Below are 24,874 nucleotides of genomic sequence, written 5' to 3'. Positions count from 1 at the left end.
CCCACTTGATTTAAATCAGTTGGGTACCTTCTGCTCAATGAAAAGGTGTTGCGGGATTGTTTAACTGGACATGGAGTGACTCTAGGCATGAGCATTTCCCTAATTCTTCTTGTACAGGCAGAGATTGGCATGCTTGCTCATGAGAGGACAAGCTGAAGCTCATTCTTAGTGACTCTCAGCATAAAATGGAACATAATATAATGTGAGGACTGACACCTGTGAGCAAATGTGGACATTCTGCCCAAATCTCAAAATGCCGCCTTCTTGGGTTGCCAATATATGACCTTGTGGTTCTTTCCAACTCTAAAATTCTATGATCTAGGAGGCAGCGCCTACACCTTTAAATACTCTGAGTTGCTAAACACAGTTGCTAATGTCATCTGAAGTGGCAACTACTACCCATGCTGTCTGTACACACAAGTAGGCGCATTTTCAAACTAGTGTGCAACAATGTTCTCTGTTTCCCTTTCCTCAAGTAGTGCTTCTACAGAAGTTTTTTAAAGAAAAAACAAATCATAGTCATATGAAGGGGAGGGGCTGCAAACTGTGTTGTTATACAGAGGATATATATTGATATACGAAGGCAGCTAAGTTATTGTACTACTTCCTATTTTGCCTAATTCATCCACAGGCAAGTTAAACACGGTGAGGGGGAGTGGCACAGCCCTGCAATGTCAGTAGGTCTGCCTCAATAGGACGTGATCAGATAAAAGCGCTCTCTGTATCCACATATGTGCAGCAAGTACTTGAGAAGTGCGTTCTTGGCACCAAATGGATTATAACCATTCCAGCAGAACTCGCTTTAGATGGACAAATTGTGTGACTCTGGGGCAGCATGAGGATGCTGCTGTGTGTACAGCACTCCCAAAACGGTGCCTGCATCCATCACTGAATGCATATTATCATACAATGTGTTCATTCCCTGCAACTCCTACCAGTCAGCATGGCTGGCTAACTGGGACTGATGGGAGTTGTAGTCCAGAACAACTGAAGGGCACCAGGTTGGCAAAGGTTCTGTGAGTGTAACAGGCTTGATCCCTAGGTTGGATCCAGGGGTGTGGATGGTGCTGGTCCCAAGAAAACAGAGGCAGGGGTGCTGATAAGAGAATCTGGTTGCCATCTGGTCCTAAGTGTGACACCTGGCTGCATGCAAATACCAACTGCAGAGAGTAGAAGGACCCTTATCCAGGCTCAAGCATGCTCAGATATGGATATTATACCAACTTTCAAGTCGCTGTCCTTATGAATGGTGATTTCCCCCTACCTTGCGCCCCAGTATTCAAATATCTGAAAATCCCCCAGGAGGTCCAATAGAGACCCTTGTCCCCAGCTCTGTTCCAAGGATCTTTTAGAGTTCTTCAGAAAATATAATTTAATAATTAACATTTACAGCAAATGCTCCCAGAAGGCAGCATAATTTGACAGTAGCCAAGACCAAACCTCTTCTTCCCCCACCCCACAATGCCACAGGACGCAAAACAGTTGCAGACACCCCAGTGGCTCGTCTTATCCGGATGGACATATGCTGCACATCTTTCCCCGGCAGCCCAATTGGCTGCTTATTTCTGTAAGAGGCTCTTCTGGCTCCTGCATGCGCACATGCCTCGTAGCGCCATGTGCAACTGCCTGTTTGCATAGCCAGTGTGCTCCATCCCACGGCCGACAGCTGCATAGCTTGTTCTACTGCCAGTTGCCAGCAGAGGGAGCAGCTCCCAAAGGAATAAAGCTGAAGGGCCCAGGATGATTCTGAGGCTTTTCTTGTTGATCAGTTCTGCATCCTGCCCTTGCGTATGTTCAGCAAATAAAGCCGGGGCTCCTATCTCAATCAAAGCCTTTCCGCCTGCCCACAAGGTGGCACAATGTCTCCACTATATGAACATCATCTCTGCACAGGGTTTAAGACGTTTCCCAGGCTGTCAAGGGCAGGATGCTCTGGGCAGCTTCCCCGGATCTGTCATTTTGCAGAAGGTTCAAGTTTCTGTGCTCTTCCAAGTTTCTGAAGCAGCAACTCAGTGCTCCATCCTTCAGTGGGACAGCTTGCTGGGCAGTTCCTCTTGACTCTGGCTTAATGCTTTTTCCATAAGAGGGTGGGTGGGGGATCTGACTTTGAAACCCCCCCTCTTTCTCTCCCAATTCATCATGGAGGAGCCACTGCATATGGTGTTATTGACATCATAACCACGCGCCATCCAAGGATGCCCAGTGCTTGCGGGCACCCATAGTGATTCTTCAGTCTCCTTTCCCTGTGCTACCTGCCTAGTCTACCCGAGAAGGAAGCCCTTGGCAGCAGATGCCCCCACCCCGAGGCCTAGCAGGTCTGTCCTTGGCAGTGGGGTGGGTGGAGCTACCGGTATCGGCAGGCCAGGGCATTAACGTTCTTCACCACATAGAAGCTCATCGTGAGCGGTGGGATGACCAGGGTCCGGCCAGGGCGGAGGGGGCGAGGCTTCAGCGTGGGCAGAGTCCCGTCGTCCATCATGGTGAGCGGCTGCCCATTAAGCTGCACTGACCTGCACACACAGAGCAAATACATGAGAAAACTACCTCAGGGAAGCACAAGGGAAAGGCTGGTCCTAGACACAAAGGAATGGTGGCACAGCTTTGAGATGACCACAGGTGTCTTTTGTGGCTAGGAGGAAAGATGCAGGAGAACTAATATTCAAGAGGGTGGCCACACCAGCTTTGTACCTCTAGGAGTTGAAGGGGCCTGGACTCTGAGGAAGGTCCAGGGTTGGCTGGGGCACATGGGAGTGGTAAGACTCATTCCATACTAGCAGACAACACTTTCCCACCGGACATCAGTGCACGAACTATGCAGCTATAATAGTAGCAAATACGCTAGTCGGCAAGTCAAATGAAGTTCTAGACCATCAGAGCTGAGAATCTTCCTGACAATTACATTGTGCTCTCTTTGCTGCTTTGCAGTGTACCCTGTCCACACCTCCCCCAATTAATACAGGCAGATGCTCAAAGATATGTGCACCAGCACAGCCTACTGTATATGTTGTTTCATTTTAGGTGCCTGTTGCTTCACTGACCTGATTGATAATAAGGCAAATACAGTAAACTAATGGAGAGTGTGTAGCAATTTACAAATTAGTCCTGTTAAAGGGCATAAGAAGTCTAGCCAGGCACGGGAGGATTGTTGGGGGAAACGAACTACTTGGTACTACAGTGGTAATATAAAGTTGAACGACATTAGAGAAGCTAAATTAGCCTGTTGCAGGAAAAGACTGTGAAAGGGGAACCCTTCGTTACCTTACAGGCTAACAGATTTATTGTGGGACCAACTGTTGGTCAGCTGAAAGATGGGATTTACAATTTACATCGAATTTAGGCAGGCTCAGCATCTTGTAAAGGTGGTGCATGTACTGAATGGGGACTTGATGGGGAGCATCACAAGCCTGATATCTGCATCACTAGCTTCCCTTCCCCCCCCCCAAGGGTACTGAACTCTATCAGCAGTGGTCTTTCTTGCCAATCGGGAGAGGCTGGATTCTAATACCACTTTTCAAGGCCTACCAGGATCATAGTGCTCACCTAGAGTGTAGCCCTTCCTGCCCATAGGGCTGCAGCACATACTGATGGACAAGCTTGTCCCGAAGGGTTCCCACCAGCTTGATTTTCTTCCGGGACCGGTGCAGGTTGATGATGTAAAGTGTGATAGAGCCGCGGACGTAGTTGTGGCTGTGTGAGAGACAGACATGGTGGCTAAGGGTCAGTTGTGTGCACACTTCCCTAGATACCTTCTGTTAGTATCAAGGTTGAGGACTTCCCTTCTTGCTCCACAGATCCCAAGATAAAATCACTCCAGTCAAAGGAACTGGATGATGGGGCCATATTATGCAGAAGCTGTTGACCTTTTTGTCTAGCTGAAATTCATGACAGTGTGAAATGTTCCCTGCCCTTCCAATTCAGGAAGTTGCCCTGTCATGTCACTTTCCTTTTCTCTCTCCTTTGCAAGAAAAGTTTGGCAAGAGAATGGCCCCGACATATCCTGCAATAGCTGGCCAGTGTGATGATGTGGCTGCAACGCACAGCTCCTCTGAACTCCTCAGCACACACAGAGCCCTATTTCTCCAGTAAGGTGGAGCTATTGTAAGGTGGATCGAGGGCAGTGCTATGTACATGGCATTTTCTGGTCCAGAGTGCATAGGCTGATTGGGTGATGAAAGGAGGATTCTGCTTTGCAGCAGGGAGATGGACTAGACAGCCTTTCAAGTCCACTGCTCTTTGATATAGCCATGGGGGCGGCCACTTCAACCTGTGAAAGGGTGGGTGTGTAACAAACTGGCTGCTCTTGCATTTCTAACCAATGGGATGGTCAAGTGGGCTCTAGAGCCATTAATGTGTGTTTTGCAGCCAACATGCATGACAACAGGCACTTGCAGTTTTAAGCGAATCCCTCTGAATCAGCCACAATTTGCAGCTGGCCCTGAGACGTGCCACCAGCATTAAGACTGTCAAAGCAGGTCAATTTATAGGGCAGAAGGAAGCTACATTGCTAAATGAAGCTCCCACCTTTTGGAATGTTTGAAAAATGGTGGAAAGGTTAAGAGCATGAGATGGGAATCCCCAGCTGAAACCTCCCCTCAACTGCATGAATTTACTATGTGGTCTTAGGCAAATCACTTATCTTCTCAGCCTTGGACCCCATCTGTAATATGGGGACAATAATACAATTCTGTTGCAGGATCTTTGTAAAGATAACATGAGGCACTCAGAGCTTTACAAATATTATTTTCTCAGACCATATTTCTAGAGTCTAAAGCTCTTTACAGTACTCATGCTTCTGCAGAGAGCTTAGCCAGAAATGCCCCAAACAGAAGACAGAGAGAGTGAATAGCAGTCTCTCTTCCAAATGCCCAGGGCATGGGATGACCTGCCCACCTGTGCCCGCTCCTGCTGCCTTTCCCTTCCCACCTGTCCCTATCCCAGTTGCCAGTTACCTGTCAGTCACTGGCCAAGACTCCCTCCTGGAGGGGGAAGCTTGTTGAAAGCATCTGCCCGAAATGAGGAAGCAACAATGGGGACCTGTGTGCACACAGGGGACTCCCAGGCCCTGCGCTCGGAGGAGGATGCTTTGAAAAGGCTTATCACAGAAACCCTAGCTAGGCTGGGTGCCCCAAGTGAGGGGAGTGGAGGGGGGAGGAACTGAAACCAGACCCCCGGGGCCTTTGGAGGAAAATACACTCTCTTGATCTCATCCTGATAAAAGTTGGGCTGCAAAGACACTCACCCTAGTCCCAGAGATAGCTGCTCTTCCCTATCATCACCAGAGCCATTCCCCACCCACCCCGGCCACAACCAGAGCAAGTAAGGATGCAGATATGCGCACAGGGATTGCGAGGGCAGCAGGGGGAAGAAAGCAGGTCCTTAAATCCTGGCCCCCAAACAATCGTTATAACCTCCTTGCAGCAGCAGGAGAACTTAAACCTTGTTTTGGGGAGGGGGTGGAGAAAGGGTGGGTTATAGACAAGATCTACTCCCTTGCTGTATTAATTGTCCCTGGGACACCAAGTGTCAGTAAGAGACCTGCTCTTTGGCAGGGCCAGGGCCATAGCTGCTCAGAAGGATGGAGCAGGAAGGTATTGCTATCATTAAATAGCTTTTGGCTGCGAACACACCTCTTTACCCTGGGTTTTGACACTAGAGATGTATATGTTTTGGGACCCGCTTTTGTTTCCGAGATTGCAAGTTGTTTTGAATTGTTTTTAATGTTGTGTTTTTATTGTTGTAACCTGCCCTGCGAAAGGGATCCCTTAGGCGAAAGGGATGACAGTAGCAAATCCTCCTCCTCCTCCATGCCAAGTGACATTTTCGTCCAAGGGGGTGGCCCATGCTGAGTTAACCCTCTTGGGTCTTCCAGTCACCAGTGCCCCAGCCCCTACCTCTGTTCCAAGAAGCTGTGCTTGCGGCATGTGGCAACTCACTTGTGGTAGCTGGTGCAATGAGCGTAGATGCGCAGTTTATCACGGATCACCCTGCCAAGGCGAGGTTTCCTCTGCAGCCCAGCCACATGCACAGAGAGCACCCTGGGCCCGACAAGTCGCTTGTAGAGCAGGGAGAGCCAGTAATCCTGCCCCACAGAACAAGAAAAACATAAAAGCAAGTGAGTCATTACACCACATTCAATACAGGTCAGAGATCTACTTTTAATATTGTTCTCCCATGTTGCATCGTCTGCTCAAATTCTCCCTTTCACTATAACTACCAAAAACCTACAAGCTCTGCCCTATATTGGATTACGCTGCTGTAGAATGAGTGACCGTTAGTCTCAGTTATACCACTGCAGGGAGTTTTGCCAGAGGACCCTGGGGATTCCTTGCACAGGTACATGTCCAGAGGCAGAAGGTGTTGGGAACGGCGTGAATAAGATGACCTGCCATGCAGTCCTATTCAGCAGACCTGCCTGTCTCCTGGCAGAGCCATTACAGGATACATTCCCAGGGGCCCAGTATAGCTTTACAACCAGGCCAGTCGGGCTGTGAAATTGTGCACTAACCACATGGTGAATAAATGTTGCTGTAATCTGGCATGTAGCAGCAGCATAATAGTCCCTTCACTCGCGGTCCTCTGAGAGCTATTATTGGCAAACAGAGGAGAACATTAAATGTCACTTGTGGTTCTGCTCTCCACACTTCACGTCCTGTTCCTTCCAGAGACGCATGTTCACGCCTGCAGATGAGATGAGGCGCAGCAACAGGGGTGCCATCAGCCACAAGTATGAGAACAACATACACTTAGCACGCAAGTGTGAGGCAAACAGTGTGATGTTTTCTCCCAGCCAAAGTGCCTACTGGGTGCATTACTCTGTTCTTTACAAAGAATAGTTGCCTGGAACTCATTTTCAAAAGTTGCAGCACAATTCTGAGCTATGAGTGTTAAAAGGCCAAGAGTATTTGTGGTCAACAATATCATCCAGGGGTGTGAGAAGACAATATTTCGGATCAAGTGGAACTTTAGGGGAACTTTGAAGTACAGTGGTACCTCGGGTTAAGAACTTAATTCGTTATGGAGGTCTGTTCTTAACCTGAAACTGTTCTTAACCTGAAGCACCACTTTAGCTAATGGGGCCTCCTGCTGCTGCCGCACCACCGGAGCACGATTTCTGTTCTCATCCTGAAGCAAAGTTCTTAAGCCGAAGTAATATTTCTGGGTTAGCGGAGTCTGTAACCTGAAGCGTCTGTAACCTGAAGCGTATGTAACCTGAGGTACCACTGTACACCAAACCTTGACCAAAGGCAGCCTTTGGTGCCTGAATGCAGACACATTCCCAATTCCTCCTTTGCAAGTGCAGCCTTACCTGCCCCACAACTTTACAACAGATTTACCTTTCATATGATGCCCAGTGAGTTACAGGTAGGCATGGCTTGGGCAAAATGCTCCCATGGACCAAATTGGGAAGCCCGACAGGCTTAACTAGGCCTGCAGCCTGGAGAAAGCTGGGAGTAAGCTGAGAGTAGTCTGGGAGTATCTCCTGAGGGCTGCCATTGTCACGTTCTTCCTGGAAGCTCACTTAGCACATTCCTTTTCAAGCACCTGTTGGCCTTCATTTCCCTTAGACTAGGACAGAGTGTTGCATAGACCAGTGGTTTTCGACTAGTGTGCAGTGGCGCCCTGGGATGCCTTGAATGATGGTCAGGGGTGCCACGGGCAACACTGGCCTCTGTCCATCTTTCCTTCCCTCACTCCTCTGATGCCCTCTCACATCTCTGCCTCCCAAAGGCTTGCACAGCTGTTAGTTGCAGCAGCCCTGGCTACAAGCTCCCCAGGTCAATGGTGCCTTAGGGTCTGGCCAGGAGCTAGTTTCCAGGAACTGAGGCAGCTCAGAGATCAGGGGTGGCTGCAGCAGTTGCCTGGAGGACTCCCAGGGAGAAGGGAGAGGAGAGGAGGAGGGAACACTCTACAAGGGAGGGTGTTTGAAAAAGGGTGAGATGCTACCAGCTTGGCAGGCAAGGGGTGACATAACTGGGCTCCTGAGCCCCACAGGGGTGCTGCAGAAAGAAGGTAGTTGGTCAAGGGAGCTGAAATGGTCAAGAGGTTGAAAACCTCTGGCGTAGACCATTAGAATCCATTCTAGTACTGCGGCTCAGCTAATTGATGAACCCGTCCCTTATGAGAACATTGGAACTTGCCTTATCCTAAGTCAAACCATTGGTATATCTAGCTCAGTACTGTCTACAGTGACCAGCGGTGGCTCTCCAGGATTTCAGGCAAGAGTTTCTCCCAGTCTTATCTGAGGTTGACAAGGTGGAACCTAGTACCTTTTGCCTGCAAACTGGGCCACAGTCCTTACCTCAAACCATGACATGACAGGAGAAGGAAGACAAGAGAGCAAGTTTGACCCTTCAAGTTCTCCTGGGTCTGGGTAGATGCTGAAATCTGTTCAGTGGGATGAGTGGCCATGTGATGTGCCACAGAACCTGAAGCTGTGCTGATCAGCCCAGAACTGCCTTGGATGGAGGCTAAGCATTACTGTGACATGACGGGAACTGGATCCTGCCCTGATGGCTGCTGGGTAGGAGCGGAGAGTCTCCCAGGCTCTTGCAGCAGCTGGAGGAATAGCTGAGCTGTACCTTGTCATCACCTCTTCCTGACAGAGTCCAGAGCATGGGGGTGGATGGGAACAGAGTTCAGTGCCATTGGCAATCAAGGCTCCATGGCTGTTTTGTACAAGGCACTTTCCACTTCATTCTCTACATCCACAGAGCTGGATGTGTGTGTGTACAATTAAAGCCTTTGTGACCCAAGATGCAGGTGTAACTGAGTCAGTACCTACTGCAAGATGTACTACCATGGCCCCTTCTGTTTCTAGGATAGCCAAGTGGCCAGCCTCCTGGCAATCCAAAGGCCACCAGTTCAAGCTGTTTATTCCTCATAAGTAGCAAGTGCAGATTTGTGACTTTTCTATCTAGCAGGACCAGAAAACTTTGTCCCACTGCACTATATATTTTCTGCTCGTAGAATATGGGTGGTATTTGAAGACACTGTCTTTTATCTTTGATCTTCAGAGCAGCAGCAGAGTTGAAAGACACTCATGTTGGCAGGTTGAATTATCCCTGGATCTCTGAACTCAGCCACATGAGCTCAGCTATCAGAGCATCTGCTTCGGCAGAGCATCTCTGTAGCTGGAGCTTTCATTCTGACTGAGCTGGATGGGCCATGGCATGGAAAGCCAAGGAACGGAGCTCTTGCAACGGGCGCCCAGCCTGAGTTTGTTGCCAGCTGATGGGCTGCCAGGCTAAGGCAGTGATTGATGCCGCGGCTTCTCTCAGCAGCTAAGGGTCTGCACAAAGGAAAGGCAGCATGTGGAAAAGTCTTTGTCACCGAGCGAGAGAGAGGATTTGGTTTCACATCCCAGCAGCCCTACACAGGCCCAAACGGCTGCTTTCATCTCAGTGATAGCTCCCACGGGAAAAGAGCGGCCGCCACACCTCACCCCAGGTTCAGTCTGGCCTTGCTGTTATTGTTGCTGGTTTTTTAAAAAAACAATAACCCTCTAGCAACTCACCTGCTGAGGGCAAAAAGGAAAGATATTGGCTAAAAGTGTAATGAGAGATGCTTTTAAAAAAAGAAATGGAAGGACGGCCATTCCAAGTGCAGTGCCCTGAAGATAAATAGCACAGAATAGGGAGTCCTGTTCCACATTAGGACTACCTTGAAGCACTTGCAAATCCTACAGGAAACTCTCCTACATCTCTCTCACACACATACACCCCCCCAAGACTTGGACCCTTCTGGGGGCCCCATGCTCTCAGTCACCTGGTATAGCAGTGACGTAAGAGAAAATGACTTATATTGTTACTTTATTTATTCAATGTATATACTGTCCTTCACCCAAAGATCTCCGGATGGCTCACAAGATAAAGATACAAAATAAAAGCCCAAATAAATATTATATTTGCATGCTCAGTTGATGGCATATGTAATTTTGGTTTGAGACCATGTAACACTTGTTCTTCTGCATGTGTCCCCTGGAAGGCTGATCATTAGCTGTAAGCTATATATCCTTTCCTCTTCCCCTCTACCTCGTTATTAGACAGATTTATTTATTTCATATATTAGTCATTTGTTGACCTAGTCCTCTAGGGGAGGAACAAGACAAATTCATCAAAGCATTAAAATATCAAATCAGATCCGACCAACCTCTCTTTTTTTTTTGCCCTTCTGGACCAAGGCATCATGAATAAAAAAAGCCTCCAAAAATGCTCCCCCTCTCAGTCTTTCTAGGGAAGAATACGAATTGGGGGTTAAGGATAACCTGCTTTTTCCAACGTACCTTGATCACTGGAAAAAACATGATGTCCTTTCGTATCGTGGATCCACCCAAAGAACCTGGGATAGCTCAGTTGGTAGAACATGGAACTCTTAAACACAGGGCTATGGATCTGAGCCCCACATTGGGGAAAAGATTCCTGCATTGCAGGGTCTTGTATTAGATGACCCTCACAGTCACCTCCAACTCTACAATTCTTTTCTTTTTTTTAATGGGGAGGGGGTTTTGACTTCTCTAATCCATTTTCCTGATGCCCAAAGATGTGAGGCTGAAGGAGCCAGAACCAACAGCTGATTATCTGAGAGACAACTGTAAGAAGTCCAGAGTCTCCCAGGGACTCAGCTGCAGAAGAATGCAAAATCTACAGCTCATTACAGGCAGGACTCCGCATTTGCGGCAGCCCTTCTGCTTCCCAGATCCCCACCGCTGCATTCCAGGGGCCTGCTGGCAGTGTCTCTCAGATTGGTACCCTGGACCAGGCTTGTAAATTCCTGGCCGAGGAGATCCAGAGCTTCTCAGCGCTGCCAAGAGTTCCACTTGCAAGGTGTAGAATTTATTAGACTGAAAAAAGATGAAAAGAAAACCTGCTACTTTTAAAGACCTTTTACATACGGTTTCCTTATTAGAGTCCTGAGCGCTTGGAACAGCAACGGCCTCAGCATTTTTGAAGAGCTACAAATGAGCGGGTTTGCATTAAACTGGAGGGAACTGCCCTGCTGTGTGAAGTTGTGAACTCCTTTCACCTTCGTTCCTATAAATCTAAACTGTGTTCAGCTCCGTTTTCCTGACTCTTTAGTCTTTCCCTAAGGAGCCGGCTGCCCTGTCTTTGGTTGTTACTACAGCATGTTTTCAGGACTCTTAAGACTCCTCTCCTGCCCCCTCCTGCTTGTGCCCCCCCAAGAAACCCCTGACTCTCTTGCTCTTGTGTACCCCACAAGGGTCCCACAGAGACTTTCACATTGGACCAAGTTCCAGCTCCAGAGGTAATCCTGCCCCCATCTGCTTTCAACATGTTGTGCTTGACATTAACTAATGTCTCCTATTAGCACTGAAAGAAACCAATCTGGAAAAATGTATTTTCAAGCCGAGTTCAAACAGGCCACAAGGAGCAGTGGATTTTCAGCTGCTCGTAGCTTTTTCTTTCTTTCTTTCTTTTTTTGTGATGCAGCCAAGAGTCTGAGGAACAGGTCAAGGGCACAGAAGTCAAGCACAAATCCCCTGATTTACTGACTGGGAACAGGAAAGGCAGGGAGGAAAAACTGAGACTGATATGGCAGAGACACTGCAAGTGGACGGGCGGAGAGAGATAAGAGAAAGGGGTGGGTGCTGTGTTGCACATCTGACAACAGGGAAAGGGATAGCCAGCCCTGGCCTGAAATGGGGACACAGAAATGTAGATGGGGACAGAGCTAGTACAGTGGAGATCAGAGTACAGTGGAGAAGCAGTGTAGTTTAGTGGTTAGAAAGTTGGACTAAGGCCACATTCACACCATATATTCAAAGCACTGTGATACCACTTTAAACAGGTACAGCTTCCCCCAAATAATTCTGGGAGCTGAGCGTTGTTGTGAGGCTCCTGTTTCCCTCACAGACCTACAATTCCCAGAGTTCCCTGTAAAACCACTGTGAGAATTGTACTGCTGTGAGGGGAATAGGGACCTCGTACCAACTCTCAGCACCCTTAACAAACCACAGCTCCTAGAATTCTTGGCATGGAAGCCTTGACTGTATCATAGTGGCATCATAGTGCTTTAAATGTATGGTGTGAATACAGCCTCAGACCTGGGAGACCAGAGTTCAAAACCTCACCCAGCCATGAAACTCACTTGGGTCTGTCTCTCAGCCTAATTTACCTCACAGGGGTTTTGTGAGGATAAAATGTGGAGAGGGAGAATTACCTATGCTACCTTGAGCTCTCTGGAGGAAAAATGGGATATAATAATGTAGTAATAAATAAATATGTGAATACAAGACGTACTGCGTGTGGGTCAACATGTCATATATCTTTATTGGTTAAGAAAATAACTGCTGTTCTGAAACAGCAACTGCAAAAAGGATGGTGTGTGTGTGTGTGTGTGTGTGTGTGTGTGTGTGTGTGTAAAAAGAGGTGTGGAGAATAGGGCAAAACAAGAGGTCATGGTCACACTGCATACCTATAGTAAATAGATAAGGAAACCAAGCAGTCTGGTGTGGCAGAGACCCAATAAGAACAGACTGGTGATGGGGCAAATTCAAAAGATGCAGAATGGAACATGGTGTTGCACACCTACCGGCAAAGGGTTGAAGTTCTGGTCCACAAGATGGTTGTGCCCATGGTCAAAAAATGAGTGTCGCATTACTACATCAATGCCTTGACTGGACAACATCCCAAGAGAGTTCAGCCACCTGGCAAAAAAACACACCAGAGGACTTAATCAGTATTTCAGAGAGTAGCAGGCGATGGATCCCCACAACATTCTTCTACATTCTGCCTCAGCCCCACAGATTCTTGGCTCCCATACTTAAGAGCAACTGAAGTATTAACAATAGATTTAGTTCCTTCTATCAAGGAAGTACAGTACAAACGTCTTCATCTCCATTTTTTCCCTCACAGCATCCCTGTGAGGTAGTTTAAACTGAGCAATAGTGACCGGCCTGAAGTCACCCATTGAGGTTCACTGCTGAGCAGAGATTGGACTGTTTATAGTGTGGAATTGCTATTCTTTCTTCAGTCATTTTTATGGAGAATTCAAATGAGCTCATAGTCGACCAGTTGGAATGATTGTGTTGTCTGTGTTGCCTTTTTGCAGAGCCGATTTGTTTGTTTTTTAAGAGGTAAAATACAATTGCAATATTCAATGTGGACTAGCAAAGCACTACGGCTACTGTGTCTTTAATTACAGTGGTGCCTCGCAAGACGAAATTAATTCGTTCTGTGAGTTTTTTCATCTTGTGAATTTTTCATCTTGCGAAGCACGGTCAAGTCGCAACTGCACCTCTTCAAGCGGTTTTAAGAAAAAGGAAACAAACTTGCAAGACGTTTTCGTCTTGCGAAGCAAGCCCATAGGGAAATTCATCTTGCGAAGCAACTCAAAAAACGAAAAACTATTTCGTCTTGCGAGTTTTTCGTCTTCCGAGGCATTCGGCTTGCGAGGTACCACTGTATAAGCTTTGTTATTGTTCAGTGCAACCAACAATCTGTCTTTTCATTACCCCTTAATTAGTCAATTATTTGTGAGTTTTAACTATGGATGAGTTTAAACTGGTGAGTTTTAACTATGGATTTCTTCTTGTTTTTTATTTTCTGAAATAGCATTATTTTACAATTGAAAAGAAAATTCAAAAATGAAAAGAAAGCACTCCACACACAATAACAGAGACTAATTAAGAAGATCTTCAACACTGCTGCTGCCTTCATGAATAGGAAGCAATTAGAGGCAGAAGACACAATGAGGAAGCTTCTTCATAAAGTTACAGGCAACCTTCCCCGAAAGAGACTTACTACTTCATAGTAAACATTATAGAAGAATCTTGGCCATAGGGACCAGCATCTTCAGATAATATAGTGCTATAATAAGCGCCATATGGAACTTCTTGTGGAAAAATAATGCCTTAATTCAAAAGGGTTCTAGTTTGGATGAAATTTTGAAGTGCAATGTCTCTTTTTCAAGTGCAATACTCTAGCGATGGACCAATCAATTGAAGTCCATGTTGCTTTTGCATGTGTTCACCTGTGTCACTTTTGCATGGATTCATTTTTTTTCCTGCATTGATCAACAAATATTTTTTAAAACCTGCACAAAAATTCACATTTTAAAGATACGGATTGAATCCAGCTATACAGTATAGTGAATGTGCAGAATGACTTCTGCAAGTGCAATGGAATGCCTCCCTCTCTCCTTCCCCCATGTCACCCCCAAATCTGCCCCAGAGGGTTGGGGGAGCAGGCTGGAGTGTAGGGGAAACTCCACTGTACTTACAAAAGTCATTCCATGTATGGATGGATGTATGGATGGGCTAGTTAGATAAAAACCAATTTTAAAATATTTATTTTAAAAGCTTTTTTCTCTTAAAATACTTTTTCTAATATACTCTTTCTCAAAAGATTCATTTTAAATGCATTTTGCCACGATTAACCAGGAATGAACAAACATGACAATTTAGTTTCTTTCAGTTTCTCATTTTGCCAATCTTAAAATTTAGTTCATTGCTGCATCAGTTTATATGTGATTTTAAGTTAGCATGAAAACACACAGATTCACATTAAAATACACACCCAATCAATCCTTTGTTGAAACTGCTGAAAATTGAGTTGCAACATTCAGAAAAGTGTGAAAGTTTGTGAATAATTACATTAATCCAGATCAGACCAGTTTGAACTGGAATTTGCAAAAAACAAATTCTTCAAGTATCTCTACCACACCCTATCCAGCACACAGCACTACTTTCTTATCCAGCTTGCACTCTGATAAAAATCCTCTGCTCTTTTGGCAACAGAAATTCAAGTGTTTTTCAAGAGATAGATGCTAATGTGATAAAATGTTGTGAAGTTATCTGGTGAAAACCACTTTTGGGAACACGGTTAATGCTACACATTTTCCCCGTTTCCATTAAAGGCTGTGCTGGAATTACTGTACACAGTTATATAGATCCCAGCTGAGATATTCAGTGATAGCCAAAGAAACAATTCCATGACTATCAGTGATGGTCCCTGAGGTTAGGGAGAAGCAAAGCGATTGCACAGAAATAAAATAGAAAGAAAAGATGCAATTTTAGAAGTCATTTTTATTTACTCATTTTAGCTGCAAGGCTGCAATCTTACTTATACGCTTAGTAAACCCCAGTGAATTTGGGAGTAAGCATGACTGACTGACTGACTGACTTGGGAGGAGGCATGCACAGAATTGGGTTACATGTGTAAAATAGCACAGAGCAGGCAGCAATTTTCAAGTTAATCCTGTCTGCTGATGTACAGCTACACCATCTTCACTGTACATCTGACATTCTAATGAGCAAAGACAAACGGGCCAGGTGCTGATAGGGAAGAGAAAAAGGGCATGGGAACTTTCAGCCAATCAGCACTCTGACCAAGCTGCTGGGAAAGGAAGCCAGAGGTATGTGTACTCTGTGCTTAATAAACAAGCAAACAAACAAGCAAGCCAGCAAACAAACAAACAAACAAACAAACATCATGCTGAGATATCCCAAACTCTATGGCTCAAAAAGCTGGACTCTATATAAAACAGGCTTCTCTAACCTGGTGTTCTCCAGCTGTTTTGTACTGTGACTCCCACCAGCCCCAGCCAGAATGGGCCGGGGATGATGGGATATGTAGTCCAAAACATCTGGAAGGCACCTGGTTGGGAAGGCTGATATAAAGTATACAGATAAAACAAATTGGTGCCTATTTTTTTTAAGAAAAATGTATTCCATTTCTGTAAGTAGCTGGGAGGGACAAGGAGCTCTGCAAGGCACTGATGTCCTTCCTTCTCTCTGACCACAGAAAATATTAAATTACTCAATTCTCTGACGTCAGAGATGTCTCCAGAAAATGTTCCAAACCTACCACATAAGGGCCCAAAGCCTTCTTACTTGGGTGGTAAAGAAAGCTAAAATTCTCATGAAAATGAGTTTTGTGCTTCACTAGACCAATTTTCTTTACTTGTAGAGAAGGGAGAAAAGACACATAGCCTTGAATCACCCTTGTCAATGGCAAAGCCAAGCTGTGAAAAACCGTCCTGAAGAACAGGCAAGATACACACTTTGGATAAGTAAATGGGATGGAATGGGACCTCATTGAAAACAGCCTCTTTCACTGGCAGGATTTCCTTAGAACTTGAAAACTAGCCATCCAGTTTATCCTTAAAAGGTTTCTCCATGGAAGGAAATTCCATAACTTTGGGGCAGTTTGTTCCATTGTCCAAGTGGTCCTACAGTCATAAAGTTTTTCCTGTCTCTTTCTGGTAAACAGATGCTTTTGGTGGGAAATTTCTTACGAAGAATTTACAATAATGCATTCACAGTGAAATCCTATATATGTTTACTCAGAAGAAAGTCCAACTGTATTCAATGCATTTCATTCCCGTGACAGTATGCATAGGGCTGTTGATTTCAGTGCAATTCTATACATGTCTACTCAGAAGTAAAATGGGACTACTCATTAAATTAAATGGGACTTACTCCCAGTTAAGTAGGTCTAGATCAATGCGCAAAGTGTTCTGAAACTTTTATTCTGGAAATGAGGCAGAGAATCAGTTCACTGGGCGGGGGGGGGGGAGACACTGCATGTGACCTTAACTGTGGAGTTCTGTCCATGTGCATACGCACACGCACACGAGCACACGCACACTGCTTCCATGGGGGACATGACCCTTATCAGGACCTAAATTTGTGGGGCTTTAATACTTTGCCCTTCTGCTGTTGTCTCAATCTGTATTGTGCTTCCTGGGCCTGAAATTTTCATTGCAAACAAAACAAAACAAAACAAAACAAAACAAAACAAAACAAAAACCCATGTCAGAACCTTTTTTTGTTTTTGCTGTTTTCAGTGTATGCTTCCCTCTCCAATCCAGACTGGGACTGCAGCAAGATGCAAAGAGTTTACCTCTCCCCAACCTCCTTGCTAGGGTTCCAAACTGGATTTGGGGTGCTGGACTGGGGAACTGGTGAAGGATCCTTGTACTCAAGGACAAACAGCCAGGGGACAACCAGCTGCCATACCTCTTGATTAATTATCCATTGATTAATTCCCTGTCTCCACATCATACACACCACCACTACCATCACCAACAAAAACACACTCAGGTTGACTCACAGGAAGCTGGCAGCATAGGAATCTGAGAGGTTGGTGATTCCTCCTTCAGAGGTGGCTCCGATGCCCTCGAGCCAAATCCTTTTTCCAGGCACATGTGCATTGACAACCTATTGCCAAAATAAAAGGGCAAGGATGGTCAGTAATCTTCAGGAGGCAGCTAGTACTCATAAAATGCTATGGATGTGGACAGGTTGGCACAAATAGGATTGCTTGGCTTTGCATGGCTTAATGAGGTCACAGAGTAGAGGTGAGTAATAGGTGGGAAACACAATGAGCTAAAGAAAATATCTTACCAACACCACCCCATTGCCTGGCATCAATCTTCCTTACCTCTCCCCCACTTCCAGTTCCTGCACTGATCTTACTCCAACCCCTTAACATACAGGTCTTTGCAGGCTTTCACTTTGACCATTTCTTAAGTGCCCCAGGAGCCTCTAATCCAGCACTGGTTCCCTTCCCTAGGCTTATGTGTCCCATCTGAAGCACCACATAACATGCTGGCGAAGAAAGCACCCCACTGTTGCAAGACGGGGTTGTTATTTCTTCAAAGTCCCATCTCCTTACAGAAATAGAAATTACACGCACACACTAACTTGTGTAGGATATATCCCATATACATAGATAAACTTCCCTTCCAAGTTACATCACATTAGGCTGGCATGCCATCTAACTATGGGGCAACCCTACCATCTTCCTGACTGGACCACCATCCATCCCCACATAGCAGTTATGCAGCAAAGGTTGCCCTCATTCTCAGTTTTAAAAAGTTGATCATCTCTAATCCTCACATGGTGACTCCTTTGCATATATGTTCATTGAAAGCTGCCCTTCAACCAGCACTGCATAAAAGGGCCACTTTCACACACTGTATTTGTCATGTGTATATACACAGCTAACACATTTTTCACTGTTTTTATGATATAAATACAATGCACCATGGAGCTGGGATCAGACATAGCTCCTTACTGTATGTACAAGTATAATGTGTAAATTTGCCAAAGAACTAAATAAAGGAATAGCAGCCAAATGAAAGGGGGGAAATCTGGTTAGTGCTCAGATGGTCAATCTACATGGGTGCACAGGGTCTAACTTCTCCATAAGTCAGGACAGGATTTCAGACTCTAAACTGTTCCTGAGAAACTGGGAATAGGAACTATGGTGGTAGCAACTATGAAGCAATCTCACGTCACAACCATGCCAGATTGCATAATGAGAGTAATAATAGTCCTGGGCACAGGGTGGCAACAAACCTGCTAGTTTTGGAGCAGCCAAAACTTTCTCACAAGGCCTTGATTCTAAGACCAAATTGGACAGTGGTGCTTTGCTGAGCATCTGAAGTGGTGAAATGGAGATATGAGCATGGCATCAGAGATACCGGCCTGGGAAATGCCATCGTAACACAAGACAAACCTTGGCAGCACAGACATGCCCAGGACAAGACGGCGCCAGCAAACAAAAGCACATCAGTGACAACAAGGACTGAGGATGCCAGCTTGCAGTTCCTTCTGCCTCTGCACAGGAGACCTGTCAGAGTGCCTAGGAGATCTGGCCACTTGCCAGACCTGGCTTCATTACCTGAAGGCAGCATCTTGTAGCAATAAAACAAGGCAAGAGCATAGAAAGGGGCTCATAACTTCAATTAGTGGCACTTCACCTAATATTTGTGTTGGGTTCTCTAACAGAATGATTGGTCCCCTATTAGGATCAGTCTGATAGCCCAGATGAAAATCCGACCCCAAATTAAGATTTAAAAAGTCCTTTCTGATAAATCATGTTTGTTTTGATGAGTCGACCATTCTAGTCAACAATGGATCAAACATTCCTGCCAGGAAGCCTCATAGCTAAGCAAGGTGCATTCCATAAAGAAGAATCATATTTCCATCTTACTTTTCATTTTAATTTCCAAAGGTCTATTGCCTCACCCTCAATTCCTATCTTGTTGAGACTATAGTTCATTTACTGCCATAATCTACCAGAAGTTCTGATACTACTACAGCTTGACTGACTCCAAAGTAGCCATTCCCAATGCTTCCATAGGGACAGAGCCTGTCTATGGGGCATATCTTGGATATCTTCATACCTACTCTCCCAGCTTTGCTTAGCCTGACCTGAAAGCTGGGATCCTACGGGGCCCATAAGTAGCAAGGTTGGTCCCAACTGAAACCCCTGCTAGGTGTGTCTAGCACTGGGCAGAGTGAGCCCAGGAGAAAGCTCCCCACCCTTGGAGACATGCTGCCCTCTTGCCCCAGCCATCCCTCTCACTCACGCACTTTCTGGATTTTCCTGATCTGGTCAGAGAGTGTGTCTAACAGGCGCGTTTTCAGGAAGTCCGTCACCTTGGCCACTCGGCCATCAAGGTAGTAACTGGAATGAAAATGAGAAGGCAACAGTCAGAGAGGGGCTGCAGTTATGTGCTCTCCCTCACCCTGGCTAAGGACCGCGCCTCTGATGCCTACATTTGGGGTTCCCCAAAGGTTGCTCTCTGTTCTGCATAAGATGAGTTGCTCTTACTGACCTTTGTTTCTTCTACCACTCTCTTCTCTGTGCCTTATGCCACAGGATGCTCCCTGTGCCCAGAGGACCCTCCCCACAATTTCCCTCTTCTAAAAGCCCTTCCATAATCCATCTCTTCAGCAAAGTCTTTGCCTGCACCTGCACCTGCACTTCCATTTGCACAAGTAATTGTGCAATTAGTCCCTGATCTCTACTTCCTACTAACTTGTCCATCTAATGAAGACAGCAAGCCCTCTGGGCAGAAACACGTTTCTATGTTCCGCACAGTGCCTAGCACCACATCTGGTGCAAAATAAAGAGGAAAATATTATTAAGGTTCCCAACTGTGAGCTTGCCCATCCAGTCAGGCCCTTCTGCTCACATTGTGCATATTAATTGATTGACCAAGTATGAATACACTGCTACAACTAACCTCACCACCCTGTTCTTTCTGACATGTGAAAGAACAGGAAATGCACAATTCTTCATCAGATTTGAGAGGCTGTGTGTCCCTCAGCACCAGTTTCTGGGGTGCAGTAACAGGGAAGGGTTATTGTGCTCATGCACTTGTGGGTGTCCCAAAGGCATGTGGTTGGTCACTGTGGGGAAAAGGGTGCTCAACTAGATGGATAGTTGATTTGATCCAGTGGAGTTCCTTTTATGCTCTTACCAACACCAGATCCTGTAAAGAGATATCTGGACCAATGTTTCAGAAACTATACACTGACAGGGCCATTACCACCCTCCATTAGCCACGCAGAGTTTCCCCATGAAAGAGTGCAATATATAGGTATAACAAATCAGTGCATGAATGAAAAGAGAGGGCAAATGGGACTAGATTTATTGCAGAGGCAACATTGTAAGCAGAAGGATAATGCCAGCAGAGGATATTTTCTGAAAAAGTACTGGATGGATTTAGACTTGGGCCGGAAAATGACAGGCAAGGATGTGCTGGTTCTAAGACACCCCTGGGAGTTTTCTTTCCAAACATAAGAGACTGGTCACCAGGCAGGCAAGATGGCACAGAACTTTACCAGTGTTTTTACTATTGCATTGCTTAAGTGTCTCCAGCATCTTTGCAAGGATAGGGAGAACACCAGAGCAAACTAACCCCACATCTGGTGATTCTCTTGGCTGCTCCACTAGGTCTGGTAGATAGCTGCCCAATGGCAATCAGTTGTTTCCAACACTCCCATTTACTTTTATTGGAGCATTCCCTTTTCTGCATGATGCATAAAAACGTCCTTGGGCTTTTGAGACAGGCAAAGCAGACCTTTCCTGCTGAGAAGGGGGTGGGTGGGTCCTAGACCCTCCTAAAGGCTACAAGATTAGTACCTGCTGTCATGCTGAAACTGTGTGGCTCCTCTGCATGTGTTTCGAGGGGCGGAAGTCTGTTGTGAAAAGTTTGAACCACTGAGCACGTTCACATGTAATGCTAAGCCAAGATGTGTGTTGGTTTTTTGAACCATAATATGCACAAGTTGTATGCTAATGCATACAGTTCAAGCATTCCTGCTTAGCTCCTCCCTTCATCCAGCTGGGAGCAACAATCCACAAGTTCTGGCTTAGCATGATGTCATCCTAGCAAGTGCTCCTCCCAGTACATTGCTCCCAAACAAACCACAGTCGGCAAGACAAGAATAATAAACCTTGGCTTCGCAGCATGGTTAGTTTGGAGAGGAGCAAATAATGCACACTGGTTTGGACATAATGCTAAATTCAAGGGTTGTGGTTTGCTTTCCCCAGCTGGGAAGAGCAAAACAGGAATGCTAGTGCACATTATGGATAAACAAGTCGCACACCTTGCCTTAGTGTTACATGTCAGCACATCCCTTGGATTAAAACAAAGGGACTGCACAGCATGTTTGACTTAAAATGTTTGCTAGCACATCTGGAAGCATAGTGGGGAATGCTGTTTGGACAAATATGGCAGGAGTTGAGCCCTACAACTGAATGGTATAGTTACTGTGAGGTTTGGGGTTAGGAAATTAATGAAGAAGTTGTTTAAAGTTTGGCATAGGCCCAACAGACCGCACTCCTTCCCAAGAGCAGTAGTCTGAAGCTCAATCAGGCTTCTGAGCAAAATAATATCAGCTTCAGTGGTAGCAGAAAAAACATTATTTTCATATATCATAAAGAGACCACAGTCTCTGTTGTGGCACATTGTTCCAAAAGGAAACATAGACCCTGGTTAGTGCATCTGCATCCCTTAGAATCTCGCACCATTCATGGAGATTTGAGTGGTGTGTAACAATATATTTGCTCTGCTGGCAGCTCTCCAGTTCAGGAACTTAAAGAAGACTGGAAGGGTTCTTTTCCTCTCCCCATCAACATGTTAACTTCAGCAGCAAAAGCCCAAGCTGAATCATGGACAAGAAATGTCTATTACATATCTAATCATGCAATTCAGCACCACATCACTGTCTGCACTGTGCTTGCTGCCTACCTGCATGCTTAAAAGCCCATGCAAGCCATTTCTGGGGAGTTGGGATGCCAGCTGCCTCTTACACTAAGCAAAACTATGAAAGCATCAGTATCTTTTTAAGACACCACCCACAATTAACGGCCCAAACCATTAGCCTCAGATGGGATTTAATGAGCAGAGTTTGAGGGCTTCAGAACAGCTGTTTTTGTTTTACTCCTCTTTATGGTAGAGGAACCTTTGCCCCATTATCTGACCCCCTCCTTTTATTTCAGTTAATTGCATTAAAGCCATTTCCCAACACTCAGGAATTTCCAAATCCATTCCTGCTCCAGGAAGGTCTGCTTGGAATTAGAGCCCCACCACCTCCTCTCTTTGTCCCACCTCCCAGTTTTTTCTCACTAGCTGGGGAAGGGGAAGCTGGCACCTTCCCCCTGCAGCTATTCAGCAAGGCACAGGTTTCCTGCACAAAATACTTCCTCCATCTCTGGTATTGTCACCATTTGCTCACTCCTGAAAATCTAGCTGATGATGATGATGATGATGATGATGATATATTATGTATATAACCCGCCCATCTGCCTGGGTTTTCCCAGTCACTCTGTGCAGCTCCCAACAGAATATTAAAAACACAATAAACATCAATCATTAAAAACTACCCTAAACAGGGTTGCTTTCAGATGTCTTCTAAAAGTCAGATAGTTGTTTGTTTCTTTGACATCTGATGGGAGGGCATTCCACAGGGCAGGTGCCACTACCGAGAAAGCCCTCTGCTTGTTCCTCATAAGCTATTTCCTTTTTTCATGTGTGATACCAGACTCTTACAGTTTTGATTTTAGCCACTTCTGGACATTCTCTTTCAACTGTACTCTGCAAGTGTTTGAAGTCTGACTCTGGGGCGATTGGTCTGTGATGTGGATGGTGGTGTTTGTGAGCCCTACCCCTTTGAATTGCCTGTCTACCAATCTGCTTTGATCACTTCTAAAACAAATTCACATGATTCCCTACAACATATCCCTCACCTCCGATGCTGTCCAGTTTCAGTGAAAATTCATTGTGCCTGCTGTTTTGCTCCAGTGCTGGGGCACACACACTACTTTTTTAGCAACTAACCTTTCCCCTACAAAGCAACTACAGCAAGGATGGCAGCAGGCGCTCTTTACAGGGAAAGGGGAGGGCAGATGACGTTTCCCCAGAAAAAGCAGGAGCTTATTTGATGGGGAAAGGGTGTGTGGGTGAAGTTTTCCCAGAACTTCCCCCTGCAACGGCTATCTATTTCATGGAATCAAGGTACGGAACAAGTATCAAAGAATCAGGCCCAGCATTAGTACAACATTCTGTAATTAAACTCATGCCATTGCTGCTATCTAAAAGTGCTGATTTTCTCAAACAGTTCATGTTAGATTGGGGGGGGGGGAATGTGTGACCCACATGGATGGGCTTTGTCCTTCGTGATAGAGAGATGGACACTAACCACCCAGATGAGTAGACACACACCACAGGATATTGCACATTTTCCACTTTGAATTCCTTTCCTCCATTTCAGTCTTAAGGGCATCTCCTGTAGAGTGAATCCTTCTGCAGCAAAATACTCAATGCATTCTTACAACAAATGTTTCATTTGTTCCACTGGTATGCTACAATACCATATGTGCTTACTAGTGTATATGAACCAAGGCTCTGATTCATGAACAAATACACTGCAAAAGTTCTGTCATCAACCCCACGGCACTCAATGAGTGATAGCAACAGATCTCATGCACAGGTAACATAGTCATTGTGTAGCCACTGTGCCTGGGAGAGTGATCAGCGCAGCACTCCTGAATCTCTGTAAATTTAGAAAGGAAGCTTCACTAGAGTCTGGAGTCCAAGAATGAATGGAGTGCTATATGGTGTGCATAATTGTTTCCAACACGATTATCATGGAGTTTCACACACAAATGAAGTAGGTATAGTCTGGAATCATGAACCCGTGTTATTCCAAATAACACCGAGTTCTCTGTACGTGCAATTCTGTGGCTATAACCTGGGAAACACTTTTGCGTGCACCACAGAACTTCCTTCAGAATGCAAAACTGATGGTGCTTCCGTGTAGCTGAAGGCATTAAAGCATCATAAAGGGGTCTTGAATAATATAATATCTTGCCTAAGTGTAAATCTTGACAAGTTTTGAGGGCCCTTCTTTCTATTTGATTCTATAAAGCTTCACTTTCTGTCAATCACTAGAGAAAGGCTAACACACATCCTGCCTTTGTTCAGTCAAAATCATAATGTTTGAGTGAGAGAGCTCTCTTCCTCATGTGGGGCCTATTGACCATGCTGACTGAGACTGATGGGAGCTGGAGTCCAACAATATCCAGAAAGCCACAGGTTAGACACCCCTAGCCTAGAGATTACTGACAGTCAATCTCTGGAACAAGGGATAGTTTCAGCACCACTAGTGGATCAACCCCATGGAATCCTGGAAAGCCAGAAATTTATTTTGGCAAAAATGTCTGTACAAGCTAATACCAATTTGGCACAGCATCATTCTGAAGATGCCAACAAATACAACAGAGAATCAACAACTTTCTAAGGACAAGGGACTGTCATTACTTGGCATTCAATCCATGTTTGCTCTCAGGCTATGTTGTTAGGCAGCAGGAACACCAGTCACACTAACCTGAGCAAACTCTTCATTAAGAGAACTGCCTGTGGATCACAGCCCATTTTTTGCCGCAGCAAGAATTCTATGCCCACCATTTCTAAAAGTGGCCCTTGCTCCTGATCAGGTCACCTTCAGCAACATGGTTAAACCAGGACAATATCCCATTCAGGCTAGGTAAATGCTGCACATGTGTCTTTCTAAAGCTATCACATGACCCCAGAGAGTAGACAGACCTGGCTG

At 45.5% G+C, this 24,874-nt stretch overlaps 1 protein-coding gene across 1 annotated transcript in view; it reads right to left on the bottom strand.

Annotated features, from left to right (window-relative positions):
- Positions 1 to 1,354: 1,354 nt before the first annotated feature.
- HPSE2 (heparanase 2 (inactive)) overlaps positions 1,355 to 24,874 on the bottom strand; it is a 120,302-nt gene continuing 96,782 nt past the window's right edge. The window contains exons 7-12 of the mRNA XM_081192460.1: positions 19,343 to 19,436; positions 17,073 to 17,179; positions 12,550 to 12,664; positions 5,934 to 6,079; positions 3,541 to 3,687; positions 1,355 to 2,510 (exon numbers count right to left, since the gene is read on the bottom strand). Of these exons, the coding sequence (XP_081048586.1) occupies positions 2,345 to 2,510; positions 3,541 to 3,687; positions 5,934 to 6,079; positions 12,550 to 12,664; positions 17,073 to 17,179; positions 19,343 to 19,436 (775 nt within the window). The 3' untranslated portion in view covers positions 1,355 to 2,344. The remainder of the gene's footprint in view (positions 2,511 to 3,540; positions 3,688 to 5,933; positions 6,080 to 12,549; positions 12,665 to 17,072; positions 17,180 to 19,342; positions 19,437 to 24,874) is intronic.

The sequence above is a fragment of the Podarcis bocagei genome (assembly GCF_964188305.1).
Source record: "Podarcis bocagei genome assembly, chromosome: 4".
Lineage (NCBI taxonomy): Eukaryota > Metazoa > Chordata > Lepidosauria > Squamata > Lacertidae > Podarcis > Podarcis bocagei.
This window is presented reverse-complemented; position numbering and strand designations above follow the sequence as displayed.